At 34.5% G+C, this 15,806-nt stretch overlaps 1 protein-coding gene across 1 annotated transcript; it reads right to left on the bottom strand.

Moving 5' to 3' along the window:
• Window positions 1-13,302: 13,302 nt before the first annotated feature.
• LOC145134239 (peroxidase 27-like) lies at window positions 13,303-15,189 on the bottom strand. Its single transcript, XM_079069114.1, has 4 exons — window positions 14,927-15,189; window positions 14,631-14,819; window positions 14,284-14,446; window positions 13,303-13,952 (listed from the first exon to the last, which is right to left on the bottom strand). Exons 1-4 carry the CDS (start codon window positions 15,143-15,145, stop codon window positions 13,546-13,548), a joined length of 978 nt encoding a protein of 325 aa, XP_078925240.1. The 5' UTR covers window positions 15,146-15,189; the 3' UTR covers window positions 13,303-13,545.
• Between the last annotated feature and the right edge of the window lie 617 nt (window positions 15,190-15,806).

The raw sequence follows: 15,806 nt of genomic DNA, 5'->3' as shown, positions 1-15,806 counted from the left end.
CTTATAATTCAAAGCATTTAGATAAAATTGTATTATATAATACTTGGATTTTTTTTTACAGAAAATCCACTCACCAGCTTCAACATTCTTAATTCTTTCCTTGCTACCTTTGATCTCCAGCAAGTTTTTTATGAATGTCAGCCATGTCACTCAAAACACCCAATTCCATATCCTTCAGGTACCTACATCAGAAACAAACTCCATAAAATAAAACACATTTTTTTTTAGAACGACACTATATTAAAATAAAAACCATATAGATCAAACAGAATATCCCAGCAAAAGCCACCTCCAACTATAACTAAACAAACCAATGTTTTGGTTCAATTTTGTGATAAGATGCCCGATTAAAATAATAGACTAATGGTTTCCTAAAGAAAGAGCTAATATGAAAGAACATGATATTTATTACTTGTCCTAACAAAACAAATTGGATGCATGCATGTTAATTACTGATGTCGTGAAACTGACCAAATTAGTTTGATTGTTTGTGTCATTCCTCTTTCCTCTTCAACAAGCTGGCTACAACACTTCTTAAAGGATTCCTGCAACCACATGTTTTATACAAATTAACCTAATTAAGCAAATGTATAATGCAGGGATTTAAATTTTATATTAACAAACAACAACTTATTATTTCATGTCCCTTGATATAATTTTTTATATTAACAAACAAAAACTTATTATTAATTTTTTTTTAAATATGATTATTTCAGTATGTGATCAAATAAATGGATGTGAGTGATAGGTGGAACCTATTGCTCTTTGACATGCATGTGTACAAGTGTGTGATCAAATAAATGGATGTGAGTGATTGGTGGAACTTATTGCTCTTTGACATGTGTGGTAGGACTAGTGTACTCGGTTCCATTTCCATTTTCCATGGTTACACCAGATGAGCCAGATAACGAAACTACCCCTTGAAAACTCCCTAATAATTGTGGTTGGGTTGCAACATGCTTTTGCCCCTCTTCGGCTAGGTTTCTAAGCAGATTTGTGACTGTAGGAAGAAACTTCGTGGATAAAGACAAAATTCTTGGAAGCTGTAAACATAAAAAAAGGTATAAGAAACAAGAAAAAGAATAAATAATAAATAAATAAATTGTGAACAAAGTGGGAGAAATTGTGAAGTATGTTGCTATTATATGACTTTATGATTCGATATATTTAGATGGAATGGAACTCACCATGCCATTGCTAAATTCACCGGATATGTCTAGTTGGACCCACAAAGCTTTGAAAAGAAGATAACCCACAAAAATAACAAGCAGCCATAATGGATTCCTGCAAAACAAGACAATGTGTATTGTGAATTGTGGATTTGAGTATTAACAAGTTACTTAGAAAAACAAGAAAACAAACAAACCTTAAAAGTGTCATAAATTCGTTAAATCCTAGGATGAACATAACAGCTATTGCCCATGGAGGTGGTAGCATATTGTTATTTCGCTTATTAGCTTCCTGAAGAATCTTTGGTAAGCCACAAACTAAAGCAAATAACAAGAATTAAATAATTGTTCTTTCATAATATTTTCAAAGAAATTAGGATCTGTCAAAGGGACTGGAATTTAAAGGAGTTGAATTTTTTTTAAATAAAAATAAATTCTCTCACATGTTCGGATAATTCATGAGTAAGAAAAAGAAACGCATACAGAGAGGCGATAGGCATTTTATGCTTACCTGTTTTATGCTAGCTCCTCAGGTGTTACATTGGCCAACTTCTCACCAATCTCTGTCATCTCATCTGGTCGAGTTGACTTCAACTGTTCTGCAACATGCCTCAAGTCCTCAGCTTTCATGTATTTCATGCTATCTGTCACCATTCTTATCAACTCCGGATTCGACATCATCTGCAATCACCATTTTCAATACCACAAAAACAAACACTATTAAGGAGGTTAATGGGTATCAACACAAGCATTTTCTAACGTACAAAAATGTGTATCCAATAGAGTTCAAAAATAAGAATATTGATGTAGAAAACCAAGCTAACCAACAAAAATGGGTATAAATGCAATATATATATATATATATATATATATATATATATATATATATATATATAGTGAATCATGTGTACGGGTGGGTCTTGCCTCTTTTCTATCTTCTGTTCAGTGTCTTGAGAATTTTGTTCAATGCAACCATAACCATTCAGACAAAAAAAACGATTGATATTTAATAAAAGTTGATAAGCTGAGATTAGTTGAGAATTGAGATCATCTTTGCACACCCACAGGCCCACAAGCGGAGGAGGTTAGATGAAGACAGGCATACCTCCACCACCACCAAAGGGTAAAGAGATTACTTCCAAAGATGACCTCCATCCTACATATGATGATATGAATATGCAAGGCATACAAGGGGAACAGAAAGAGGGAGAAAAAAAAAGTTGATACTAGCAATATATATAGCTGAAAATAAGTAGGTAAATATTGTATTAAAGCACAAACACTAAAAAAAAATTGAAGACCTATAGTACTCCACTACCCTGATATTAATCATCCACTCCCTCCTATCTGAGGTCAGAAAAGACATCAATGGTGATGTTGGCATCATGGCTTACCATTTACCCATATTCACTGGTCTTTCAGACTTGAGACAATGTGATGTCAGCAAATAAATATTTCAACTAATTAAGTGATAAGCAGCAAAAAGAGACATATGAAGGAAGTAGGCATTTGGTCTAGTGGTATGATTCCCGCTTTGGGTGCGAAAGGTCCAGAGCTCAATTCTCGGAATGTCCCAACAACAAACCCCAAATACTATATATGAAATGTGACCCACAATGGTGGTGAAAAAAGAATGTTGGGGTAAATAAAGCAAAAAGCAGACAGATACTATTACAAAAACTATACTTGTTGAAGGAAACAAGATTAGACTAGTTTGAAGAATAGTATAGTAAGTATTTGCCCAGAATTTGTAGTCTTTCACTATTGGAATGTAGAAATAGATATGGTAACAGAAGCCAACTTAGGAGTAGGACAACAAGTGACAACCGTAATTCACACTCACTGTAGCCTCAAATTATGGCCACTCAGTTCCAGTGATTCTACACAAGAGTAGAATATGTAAAACTCCAAATTAATATATGTGAAAGCACCTCAGAGTTCACTACAGTCACATATTTTAGACAATGTAATCATGTAAATATATGCCAACTCATGGGCAGATAGATACATCATTTAATATGCAGAAATCTTGAAATGATGCAACTTCATTTACCAGAATAAGTAAATAAATGCCATTTCACCCTTGTATTTAGAAATGCAAAACTATTAAACAAATTTCACAGTTTATACCAATTATCAAACAAATCTGAACCTAGTATTAGCGAACAGAAGCTTCACTAACAAAGAATGATGATATGCTTTCTATACAAATAAACGAGGACTTTTTAAATGTCAAAAATTGTATAAAATGGTAATTATTGGAAAATGGTTATCGGGTATGATGGATCTTGAACAACCATTGTCATGTTTGACCCAAATAAGACCTGCCATGGAAATAAAAGTAGAGGGTCAACCATAAATAATGATATTATCTTTTCTAGTAATGAATTAATAGAAAGGAAAAAGGGACAAAATGTAAAAAAAAAAAAAAAAATCGACTAACGAGTATGCTTTTCTATAATTTTGGGAAAACAAAACCAACCAGATGTTGATCGAGTAGTTCTACCCCTGTAGCTGTGGCATTTACACCTAGTTGCTGCTGTTTCTCATGTTCTATTTAGGGTCATGACTGTTGGTGATTTGATCACCAAATATATTTTAGTGTAATGGATTTAACAAGTGTTTCAAGAATAATGTTTTAGTTATAATACAAGTTAGGAGGTGTGGGAGTGCACACTTGTATTTACTAAACATTGTTAGTACCGAACCCTAACCTTTTAGAACAGTACAAGGACTAATCTGTCATTCTTTAGAGATGCAAATTCAAGGACTAATCTGTCTTTTCTGAAAGGTGTAAACTGTTCTCATTTATCTGTGGAGTGGATCAGTCCGGGAAAGAACGACTTCTTTGAAACACAGAAACACAGAAACGTTTTCTTCTTTATCTTCTTCTCAAAATTGATTCTGATTTTGTGCCTAAAATCAGAATTGTTACTTCAGGAATTATCCTAGTTTGGATTTCGTGATACCCAAGGCATATAGGGTCGAAATATCAAACAAGGAAAGTGTTTACACGATTCCTGTTTGTGATCCAGATTTCCTATAACCCAATTCGAAATTCCCCAACAATGACTATTGTGTTTGCTCAGTTACATTGTTAGTTACATTGTTAGTTGACTAATATGCCCCTAAAGTCTTTCAAGCTTGCATTTGTTTGTGGGTTCAGAAATGCTAGTGTGTTTTTTTACTCATATACCCCTGAAATTTCATTTCCAAATATTTGTAAAGGTGATGTCTAAGTTAACAAATTGCATTTCCAAATATTTGTAAAGGTGATTTCTTTAGTTAAAATACACTCAAATTTCATTTCCAAATATTTGTAAAGGTGATGTCTAAGTTAACAAATTTATTTAAGGTTTTATACATTAAAAATTGTTCTGGTATAATATCATTCTTGCTTTCAGATAAATTAGGGGGGGGGGGGGGGTAATCTATTGACTTTTTTGTTTTTATATTAAGAAAAGAAAATATACAATACTTGTATACTTCTTTGGCATGACAGCAATAATAATATTGACTTGAATACTTCCACATAAGATTTTATGATAAAAGTGAAACTTACATTAGCCAACTTGAAAGGACAAAACTTTCCTCTTCTTCCATATTTGAGAAGATAAGCCCATTTCTCAAATATAAATATCAATTTGTCTTGGAATAATGATGGATAGAAAAACCTGAAAGTAACCCAAAAAATGAATTTAGAAGATGGGAAAACTGTAAATAAGTTAAATTTTGTTGAAGGCCTAGTGATTTTCATATTTTTATATCCTGTCAAGGGCAGGTGTGACATCCCCTAATTTCTCGGCCAGAAAAGACTGATTTAATTTATGCTTTTTAAAATAAAATCAGAGAATTTTTTTAAAAGATGTTGAGGAATTGGTCCCCAAAACAACATATGATAAAAGTTTATCAAAACCTTTCTTTAAGAAATATATAATTTCCTTTTTATATTAAAACCTCGGGATGTCATGTTCTGATACAGATCAAAAGCATAAACAATACATTATAAGCCTTACAACAGTTATTTATAACTACTGGCCTATAATCCATAAATCACTCATCATCATCATCCGACTATGCTCGGGGTCCACTACCTGTAATCATAAAAAGCTGAGTGGGTCAGGCTTGGAAGCCTGGTGAGCATATAGGGTTTTCAACCCACAATAAATAAATTTATTGTACTTAAACATCAATCAATCAACCAAATTACCCCAACCCCATTATCTTATTAATTTCTTAAGGGTTTACCCTAAGATTCAACTATCACTCCTTCCTAAGGATTCATCCTAAGGAATAGGCACAAGGTCATACCATCACCAAGGTTTATACAACAGGGGCTAAATTCATAGCTCTTATTTATTGACAGTATTATTGACAGTATTCACCCCTGTCATACATGTCAATGGGTTTTTAGAATACTCCAAATGAACATATAGTTCATTACACCTACAGGTTGCGGGCCTGCTAGTGTTCCACAGACCATCTAGAATAGTCCATGGTTGTAATCCCTACTCTGCTGAATGACGGGGGTCACCGTTTGGGTAAGGGATTATCTCATATTTCACCACTCACCCTCAACTTATGATTTCCTTTCACAACTCACCCTCAACTTATGATCTATATCACTGATCATTTCATTTATCCAACTCACCTTTCATCACACACTCATTATTTCATCTACCCATGTTTTACCCAACATTTTTGGAGATAAAAATACATATACAGTTTAAATTATTTAAAAACATGTATAAATCACACCTTCAACATCCAACTCAAATAAACAAATAATAAATATTCACACAGCACGTATTTTATATAAAATACTTCATATCTATGTGTAAGGTGAAAGTAACTATACACTCACCTGATTTAATGAAAATCGGGCAGCAATTCGTTTCCTAAAACGATCGTTTCTAATAAAAACGGGAGTTTTATTGAGAAATCGGGCTCTACGAAGGGTCGGGCTTCAAAACCGAAAAGATAAATTTTTCGGGCTTCTCGGGCACTTCGTGGCGTATTCGAGGGTTATAATTGATACCGGGGCTTCGAGGGAAGTTGAAATGAAAGTAATATTGAAAAAAGGGCTAAAAATGACAAATTTTCAAAGTATACCCGGGAGGTCTCGCACCCTCCTATTTATAGGGGCCGAAGCTCCTGATCCGACGGCTGAGAAGCCTCCAGGTGTGCTGATCCGAGGACTCGCAGGGGATGGCTCGCACGAGGCTGCACGTGCGAAGTGGTTGCTGGCTTCTTGTGATTGGTCCGAAGCCTCGGTCCTGGTGGTGGGGTCCGCAGGCGAGGGTGCGCAGGTGGCTGCACGTGCGAAGGCCTCACTGTCCTCTCCTGATTGGACCGCTTCGGATAAGGCCAGGTGCTCGGATGACTCAGCAGCTCGGACAAATGGCTCGCCTGACTCACCAATCTCGGACACGTGGCACGTTCTAAGCGAGGGTGACGTGGCAAATCGTGACTATGCGAATTTTCTCGGTTTTTGTGCAAAAACTTCTAAAATCCATAACTTTCGCATACGAGCTCCGTTTTTTACGTTCTTTATATGCACGCGTAGGTAAAATTACGCTCTACAACTTCCGTTTAGACTTCGTCGGCTAATTTTGACTTTAATTTTTATATTATTATTTTTAACAGACCGGGACAGGAAATCCGTTAAAAATTCATAACTTCTTCATCCGACGTCCGTTTTCATCAGACTTTTTACCGTTGTGCTACTATTTACGAGACCTTCGATTCTCGTTTAGGTCGTGTTGGCTAAAAATCACTCGATCTAAAATTCGAGTTTTTAGCTCTCTACTGCTAAGCTGAAACTTCGAAAAATCATAACTTCCTCATACCAAGTCAGATTTGGACGTTCTTTTTATCGAACTTCTCGGTTTAACGAATACTACGAGTTTCGTTTAGATCACTAAGGCTAAAAAGTAGTTTATCGAAAACTCACTTTTTACGACATTCAGCACCGTGCCGGTTTATCGCGAAACTTCGACAGGTCATAACTTCTTCGTTATAACTCGGATTTCGGCATTCTTTATATATCCGTAATCCTTGTCACGCCCACTACAAGTTTCTTAATAGATATCGGCTTTATCTAAAATTTAATTTTTGACGCTCATTTTTATTCTTAATTTATTAAACCCTAATAATTAAGCATAAAACACATAATAATCACATAATTCCTTTTCATTTCTTCTAAATGAGTTACAAAGGTTAACCTAGACCATTATGTCAATATTAATGCCTAGTCTAGAAACACGGGCGTTACAGCAGGAAAATTAATTAAGATGAAAACTAGAAAACTGGAAATAAGTTAAACTTTGCTGGAAATAAGTTAAATTTTTCTGGAAATAAGTTGAATTATGCTGAAGGGCTAATGATTTTCCCATATCTTCATCATCACCAACTTGCCCATCAAAAGATCATGGCAATTACTTGTCTTCAGTTTTACCAAATTGCCCATCAAAAGATCCAGACTTTTGATCCCTCAAGGCCAATTTCTTCAGCTGAAAATGGATTCTTAAATGTTATTTTCATGAACAAGAAATTATTATTAAAGAAGAAATGAATAACCTTGGGATTTTCTTTAAGTTGGAAATTATTATTAAAGAAGAAATAAATAATCTGATAATCTGATAATGGGATAATCATATTTTTTTAAAGCAAATATACAATTAACATAATCAAATAATATGATTTCAATTTCTAAAAATCTATTATAATCTGATGCAACATTAAATCAAATTTCAGAATTTCAACATTAACTAATGACAATAATATGATAAAGTGGTAATGAACTAATGATAAACAATTATACAATAAACATAATCCCATAATTTGATTTGATGATTTCAGTTTCTAATAATCCATTTTAGAAAATTTGATAAAATCATTCATTCAGCATTCTACTAATCTATTTCAGAAAATTTGATTAAGTGATTTGATGATTTCACTTTCTAATAAAAAAATTATACAACAAACTGTTGATATGATAAAGTGATTCATTCAACATTCAAGATTTCAATTCAAGTATTCAATTAGACAATTATAAACTGTCAAAAACACTCAATCTGGTATACTATCAAACACTTAATCTGATAAAGTGATTCAATTATAGAATGTCAAACACTCAAACTGATAAATTAATCATGAAGACATAAAGTGATAATTCATAGTCGTTTACCTGATTTGATTATTGATTACATTAGCAAGACTGCACTGAGACTTGAGACTTGAGAGTCTACTGATTTTAATCGAGCAAATGAGTTCTTGTTGGCTGTTAGTTGTTGTTGTCGCAATGCCGTTAAACCCATCGCTTCTGCCTTTTTCTGGCTTCTACTTTTTTTTAATGTGTTTACGTGATGTCGTGACTCGTGATCGCTGTTGGCCTGCTCTGCTGCCTTCCGACGCTGCTTTCTACCCTACGCTATCGATTCTAGACTCTCTTGAGTCTTGATTGGGCTAAAACTGAACATGGTATTAAAAAAAATGGGCCTCACAAAAAAGTGGGCCCTGTGCCAATGCCCTCCTTGCCCTTGCTTTAAACCGGACCTGACGATGGTTTATGTGGTTGTTTGTTTATATCTGCAAAAAGCTCGTTGTTGGCTTCAATTCTTGTTTCAGGCTGATCTTTTAGTGTATGTAACTTTGACTCCTCTTTGACCTGATTGTCATCAATGGGATTTTTCCAGACCCATGAAGGAGATAAATCTTTGGACTTGATGGTTTTAATACGTATGGCACCAGAAGTGTCTGTGTATGTCACTTTTATGTCATGCATTGGATTACAAAGAGAGTGACCTCATCATTGATGAGCACCATTAAGATAACTAAAAGTGGTTGATTACCTTCTCAACTTGATGGTTTCCAGCTGTCACAGAGCTTGTGTTAGCTTGTTCCTGTATATCCAAGAAGAAACTCATAACTTGCATGAGATAAAATTGCTCTGTTTACTGTTCCTCAAGGTAAGATGAGAATGGTACCTTCTTATCTATACATTGGGGGCCGTCAAACAAGGGTCGATGGCCATTAATCTCTTTTTTACTGAAAGAATAGAAAATACAACATGATGAAGGTATAAGTATTCAGTAGAAGAATTTTAAACAAATTTAGAGACATTTATATGTATAACATTTGGAAATTTTAATGTGAAAACAAAGCAAGAAGATTGGCATCTTACATAGTTAAAGTATCAAATGCATCTGCTCCTACTAAAGTTGTTAGTCTAACATGCTGATAATTTTTTATTTAGTTATTTTGTAGGAATGACAATTAATCACCTTTTTGACTAATTGAAACAAAAGAATTACCATTTGTTCCAGTTTCTTCATTTAACAAGCCATTTGTTTTCTCAGTGACCCATATTTGAAGTGACAAGCGAGCTTCCTGCAGATATAAATGGTTGCATATAGATTTAATAGATATGAAAGATGGACACCCACATGGAGAATCAATGCAGAAACTCTCTGACATGTCATCTAGCAACAACAACAATGTGCATCAGATTTGTCGACATTGACAGAAACTGAGTTCCCAGCCTCTGAAGCTGTCTTCATCTCTTACATTACTTTGATTTACATCATCACCATGTGCATTTTCTTCCATCACTATATCAGCAGTATGTAGCCATAGCCCATGCTCCTCTTTATCCTCTGGAGACTCAGTTTCATCATCCATCTTCTCAATATCCATCTCCTTCTCTATCTCTGTACTTGATTTGGCCACTGGTTCCAACTTCTGATAGTTAAAAGATTCTTGTCATCACCTACTCCCTGAACATCAACTCAATCATTCTGTGGCTCGGGGTTTTGTAGATAAATAGAACCTTTTTGATCCACAGTCTTCTTTTTACCTAGATTATGTTTAGGGGCCAAAAATTTCTTGGAAATTGACTTCCTTCTCTGTTTAGGGGCCAACAATTTCTTGGCAATTGACTTCCTTCACACCAAGAACATCGATCCAGGTAATTTTCTTTCCTCCCAAGCTTCGATTAAAAAAAACGTGACAAAATCGAAAAGGTTTTTACCTCAGAATCTCAGATTATAAACGAAAGGGGAAATGTAAGATGGCTTTGATCGTGAGGGGTTTTACAGAGAATGGGAAGAAAAAGGAGAGGGGCTCGGGTTTTTAGACTGAGATAGGGATGGCGAGATTTAAGAAAGAGTGAAAATTAAGCTACTTGGGTGAAAATGGACCTGTGATCTTTGTCTTGAGCATGTAATCTTTGTCTTGAGCACACCTTCGAAATCAAAGAATGGAATTTGGTACCTTGTATGTTTTCACAAAGAAGAATATCGATTAAACCCCATGTAATTCCTTTTTTGCGTCTCCCTTTCCATTCTGTTCTATTATGCGAGCGTACCCCTTGATCCCGTTGAAGAACTTGAGACGTTTTTGATGAAGGAAATCCATAGAAACATTGATCAGGGTTTAAGTTGGGTAATACGCTTTGGATCTTCTGATTCTCGGTCGTGGGCCTAGACATCTTTGCCCCTCTACTACCAGTCCAAACCAACACAGATGGATCTTGATTTGAATAATGCACTGGGATAGAGTACCGACCGACGGAAATAACCCCTCCTCAACGACGTTGAGGAATTAGATTATTGCAGAACATAACAAGATAACAAAAGCACTTACAGGAACTTCAAGTATGAGGCGGGGTTTTAGGGTTTCTTTTGATCAATGAAGATTTTAGGAACTTCAAGTATGAAATTATCGATCTTTTACACACAGTGGTTTTAGGGTTTCTTTTTATTGAAGAGGATTTTACAACATACGAAGAAGAAGAAGAAGGACGAGAGTATCAAGGCGGGGTTTTTTATTTTTTGGATTTCATTCCCCCCAGCAATTAAAAAATTGGAGAACGCGCGTTCATAAAGAAAAATATAAAGCGATAGTTGTAGACGACACACTTTGTTATGATAGGTACCCTCCGTGTTTTTAATTTTTTTTGTTGGACACTATTTTTAGGGCACTCACAAAAGCGCGTCCTCTATCCTTCAAATTTTGCAAAACTGACATTATTTTTTAGGGCACGCACAAAAGCGCGTCCTCTATCAGCGAGTGTCATCGTTTGCGCGTCATTAAAGGGCTGTTTTGTAGTAGCGACAAATAGTAAATACACACGGTGAACCAGATCCATTAAAGCATGACACCAAATGTAGTTAAGTTAAGAAATTTATTTATTAACACAAATGCTAAAATTTTCACTTTATATCAAAAATATATATCAAAGGGCCAATGGTCTAGCGGTAAATAGTGACTCTCTCATATGAGAGGTCCTGGGTTTAAGTCTCGGTGAAGACATATGTCGTTATTTAGAAGAAAAATTGACCCAAACAACAAAAATTAAGCATTATCAATTACTTATAGAACTCTAAAGACAAACTCCACTTAAATACGAAGGAATGAACACGAGATGTACTAATAAAAGGAACAAATACAGGGTATTATGTATGTCCGTGTTGTGCGTAAGGGATATAAGGAACAAAGGAATGTATTTTTTTTTTGGAAAAAAGATGTAGTCCCACATCCCTTATTAGATGAAAGGATCTTGGCACATCGAGGTTATAAAAGGAACGCTTCTTGAAGAATCCCTCAACACAAATGAACCGTGTGTTAGTGAACTGCATAATTAACTAAACCGTCAAGTTTAGTGAAAGTGTTGGTTAAAAATAAATAGCTTGGTTTTGTGTTGGACCAAGTTAGTCCGAGTTTGCCCAATTTTTGACTGAGTTTGTTTGATTTTTGAGTTTTTTTGGAAGAGTAGGCTGAACTTGTCTCAGTAGAGGTCCGAGTCCAATTACTTTGCCGAGTTTTACAATGTTGCCTACCATACAACGTGTTATCAACAAAATTCTTATAAGAATTTATTACTAAACATAAGAGGATAATTGTTTGATCTTCATCTTCAATCTTTACATTTACACCTTGTAAATCCAAGATGATCCTATTAAAGTTATGCATATGATCCTTCACCTCGGTACTTTCAGACACGGTAAGAGTATTCAAACGTTGCTCCTGATACAGCCTATCCATGAGAAAATATTGTTCTGATACTTCTCAAATGCTCCAACTTTGATTCTAAACGCTCAAATCATGTTTAGAAAAGTATTTAGTATTTAACTATTGAAGATTAATCTAAAAAAATCATTGGTAAAAAATAATAATAAAGTTTTAAGGGTTAAACATAATAAGGTGATTAGAATAGAACATTATTGAAAAATGAGTTAATTATACTAAGTTACAAACCTTGAAACCTAAAAAAATCATTTAATAGAATAGAAGTTGTTTTTACAATAGATCCAACAATAAAATCATTCCGATGGAAAAAGAAAATGTTTTTGATGTTAATTATTAATATTTCACATGTCAAATAACGCCAATTGGAGATGCTCTTAGTTTGAATATTAGTATATTTAGAATAATACAGTAGAACTTCTATAAATTAATACTCGATAAATTAATAACCTCGATCAAATTAATAATTTGTCCGGTTCCAACTTGGGACCAGTACAAAATTTGACTCAATCGATAAAATAATAAAATAATAATTTTTTTTGAAATCCCAATGTAAATATATTGGTCCCAACGTAAATATAAATTAATAATTACTAAAATATTCCAAAAATTCTAGAATTGTCTAGTAAAAATGAATCTATAGGCACTTGTTTTTTTTGTGAACTTCAAATCTATATTGAGTTCATCTTTAAATCTCTCAATTGCCCTTTAGAGTTGAGGCACTGTATTCTCGTATTGCAACAAAGAGTTGTGAAGAGTTGTATTCTCATAAGTCAGCTCTTTAAATTAATAATTTATAAGGGTTTAATTGTATATGTTTTTATAAGAACGTAAAATGATGACATATAAATGTATGTTATAATATACATTTCAAGTAAAAAAAAATGTCAAATATTATGACGTGAAAAATGGTTGTTGGAAATGTTTGTCATAAATTTATAACAGGCAAATGTTAATCCTCTATTACTTATGACGCACGGGTTTTACTTGGCAGACCAATGTCAGCCATTCAGTGCTTATGATGAGGCTTTCTACGAAAGACAAATGTCTTTTATCTATAGCTTTTTACTACGACAGTAACTAAAACGATTTTTTTTTTGTAGTGTTTGTACAATAAGTTATGTACTCCATAATAAAATTAACATCACCCTTTTACAGAAATAATATGTTCTATGTCTAAGATAATTGAATTTTACATAGCACCAACATTCAAGCAACAATAAATTGGAACAGAAATAAGGCATCTTGTGGAAGTAACAAGGATGACTTACCTTAGTATCTCTTATTCAAATCAAATCACTCTTCAATTTGTTAGTTTTGAGGGAAAAACACAATTACTTCAACTCTTTTAGTTTATTAGAGCGCAATGTCTTCTGATTTCACCGGCATTTCCAGTTAGAACTCCAATTTGTCCCATTTTCACCATTGATGCTTGGAAATCTTTAAAGAATGTGTACCCATGAGACTTAGCTTGAAGCTTGACATAAGCACTTGTTGTTTTATCATTTAGAAGTGCAGCATCGGACTGAAACAAGCCTCTCCTTTTCAAGACAACACTGTAGTAGTCCTCATCGAATGATTTTGAGCTACCCGGATCCATTGCAAGGAGTGTGGTTTTGTCGGTTGGAAAGCATATTCTTTTCAATTGAGGTACGTACCTCGGGTCTAGGGATGGGTCAGTGTCGCCTTTTCCAGTAAAATTGTACAACCTGGTGGCGATGGTAGAGCAGTGTGAAATCCCCACGGTGTGTCCTCCTTTAAACAAATATAACTTCATATGTTATATTGGTTATTAACAAACAGTAGAGATATAGGGGTATAAGTTCAGAAAAAGATAAACCGCTTAACTTCTAAAGCCAAAATCCTTGTTTTTTTCCTACCATAGAAAAAGTTGCATTTTTCATATATACTGCTCCATTAAAAAATTGATTTATAGCAGGTTAGGCAATATTAATGTCTTTTTATCTTAGGTGTTACAAAAAGAGTAAAACGAAAAGGAAATGCATGGTATTATGAATTATTAATTTACAAGGGAAATCCGTTTGTTATGCACTAGTTATTGCAGTTAAATGTACTGATCAAATACCTGAAAGAACGGCCAGGTCTTTAACACTCAGACCCTTGGAGACAAATTGTGCTTTGAGTTGAGTAATGTTGGCAAAAGGAGCAGGTAGTGTAAAACTCTCGGATGCGATTGATACTCTTCCATCTCTTCTCCCTAATGGCACTGGCCAATATGGGCCCTTAATCTGAAAAAGAAAAAAATAATACGTAGGTTTTTTTAGAAGAATGTAAAAGACATAAGCACGCCACCATTAATGTGCCCTACTGAATGTCTATGAGTGAACCTCAGATCTCGCTTAATTATATATAAGAAAAGAAAAAAAAAATATAGATTGTTTTTTTCATTTATCTATTGTGACAATTAAATACCTGGTGGATTGCATCTCGAGCTACCAAAGCTAGGATGTCTGCACAAGAGACAACACCAGGACATGCTGCTTCTACAGCAGTTTTTGCAGCATCAATAACTTGAAATCCTCTGAGGGAAAGATTGGGAATTCCGTCTTTCTCGGCTTGGTTACTTGTGGTAGAGTTTATCAACACAGAACCATCACATCCCTATAGAAACGTCATATATATCATTTCATGACACATCTTCTATCTTAAATTACAGTTAATAAGATTAATTAAAATAAATAAGCAATGGTTGTTGTTATTGCACATACCCTCACAAAGCAATCATGAAATTGCATTCGGAGCAAAGCAGCAGCAAGAGAAGGAGCACGATAAATGTAGTTTGCTGTTGTCCTTTTTACAATAGCCTCAGCCCTGGGACACGTCTTTTGGTAGAACCCTAACTTTAGCGGATAGCCATTGGCGATGTCAAAAACAAGAGCAACTAGCAAAAACTGTAGAAGAAATGCAACGTGCTTTTGGATTGCCATATTGCTTACAGACACATGCACAGAGGGAAAGATGATTAGGAAGTTGTAGAGTCTTCAATTTATAGCTTTGATGATAACTAAGTCACCTGTGAATGCGTCTATGGATGAGCTGTTTTAGATTTTATTTAAATCCAAACTTTTTTGATGACCTTTTAAGTTCATAGTCTGTCTTGTTTTACATTGTCAACCTTAGCTCCATTTACCAACTATATTCCAATCAAACAGGGTTTGGACTTTTAAACGGGTGAATGTGTATTGTATGTTTGGCACAATATCTTGTGTTCTCAAACTCAGTAAGTATATATTCAAAAATCCTAACTCAGTGAGAACTGCCTTCCAAGTAATTAGAAAACGAATTCAGCTACAAATTATATAATTATCACTCTATGTTTTCCATGGGTAATCTTCATTTGCGAAATTATGTTGGTTTGTTAAATAATCTTTACAACATACAAAAGGGCGTGTGGCTTGGTGGTCCCTGAAGTTATTTGAAAGATAGGTGTCCTCAGCAGATAGGTTGATGGTTGAGTCCGGTTGAACAGAGGTGTAGATTTCAAAGTATAATTAGGGGTGTGTGATTTATCCTTCAAAAAATGTATCAAACAAAAGAGAAGAGTGTTGCTTCTTCTCTCTGGTAATTAGAACAATTTCAATGTGAGTA

The sequence above is a fragment of the Lactuca virosa genome, chromosome 8 (genome assembly GCF_052849685.1).
Source record: "Lactuca virosa cultivar CGN04683 chromosome 8, Lactuca_virosa_CGN04683_v6, whole genome shotgun sequence".
Taxonomy (NCBI): domain Eukaryota; kingdom Viridiplantae; phylum Streptophyta; class Magnoliopsida; order Asterales; family Asteraceae; genus Lactuca; species Lactuca virosa.
The sequence above is the reverse complement of the archived record's forward strand: the minus strand, read 5'-3'. Positions and strand labels throughout refer to the sequence as shown.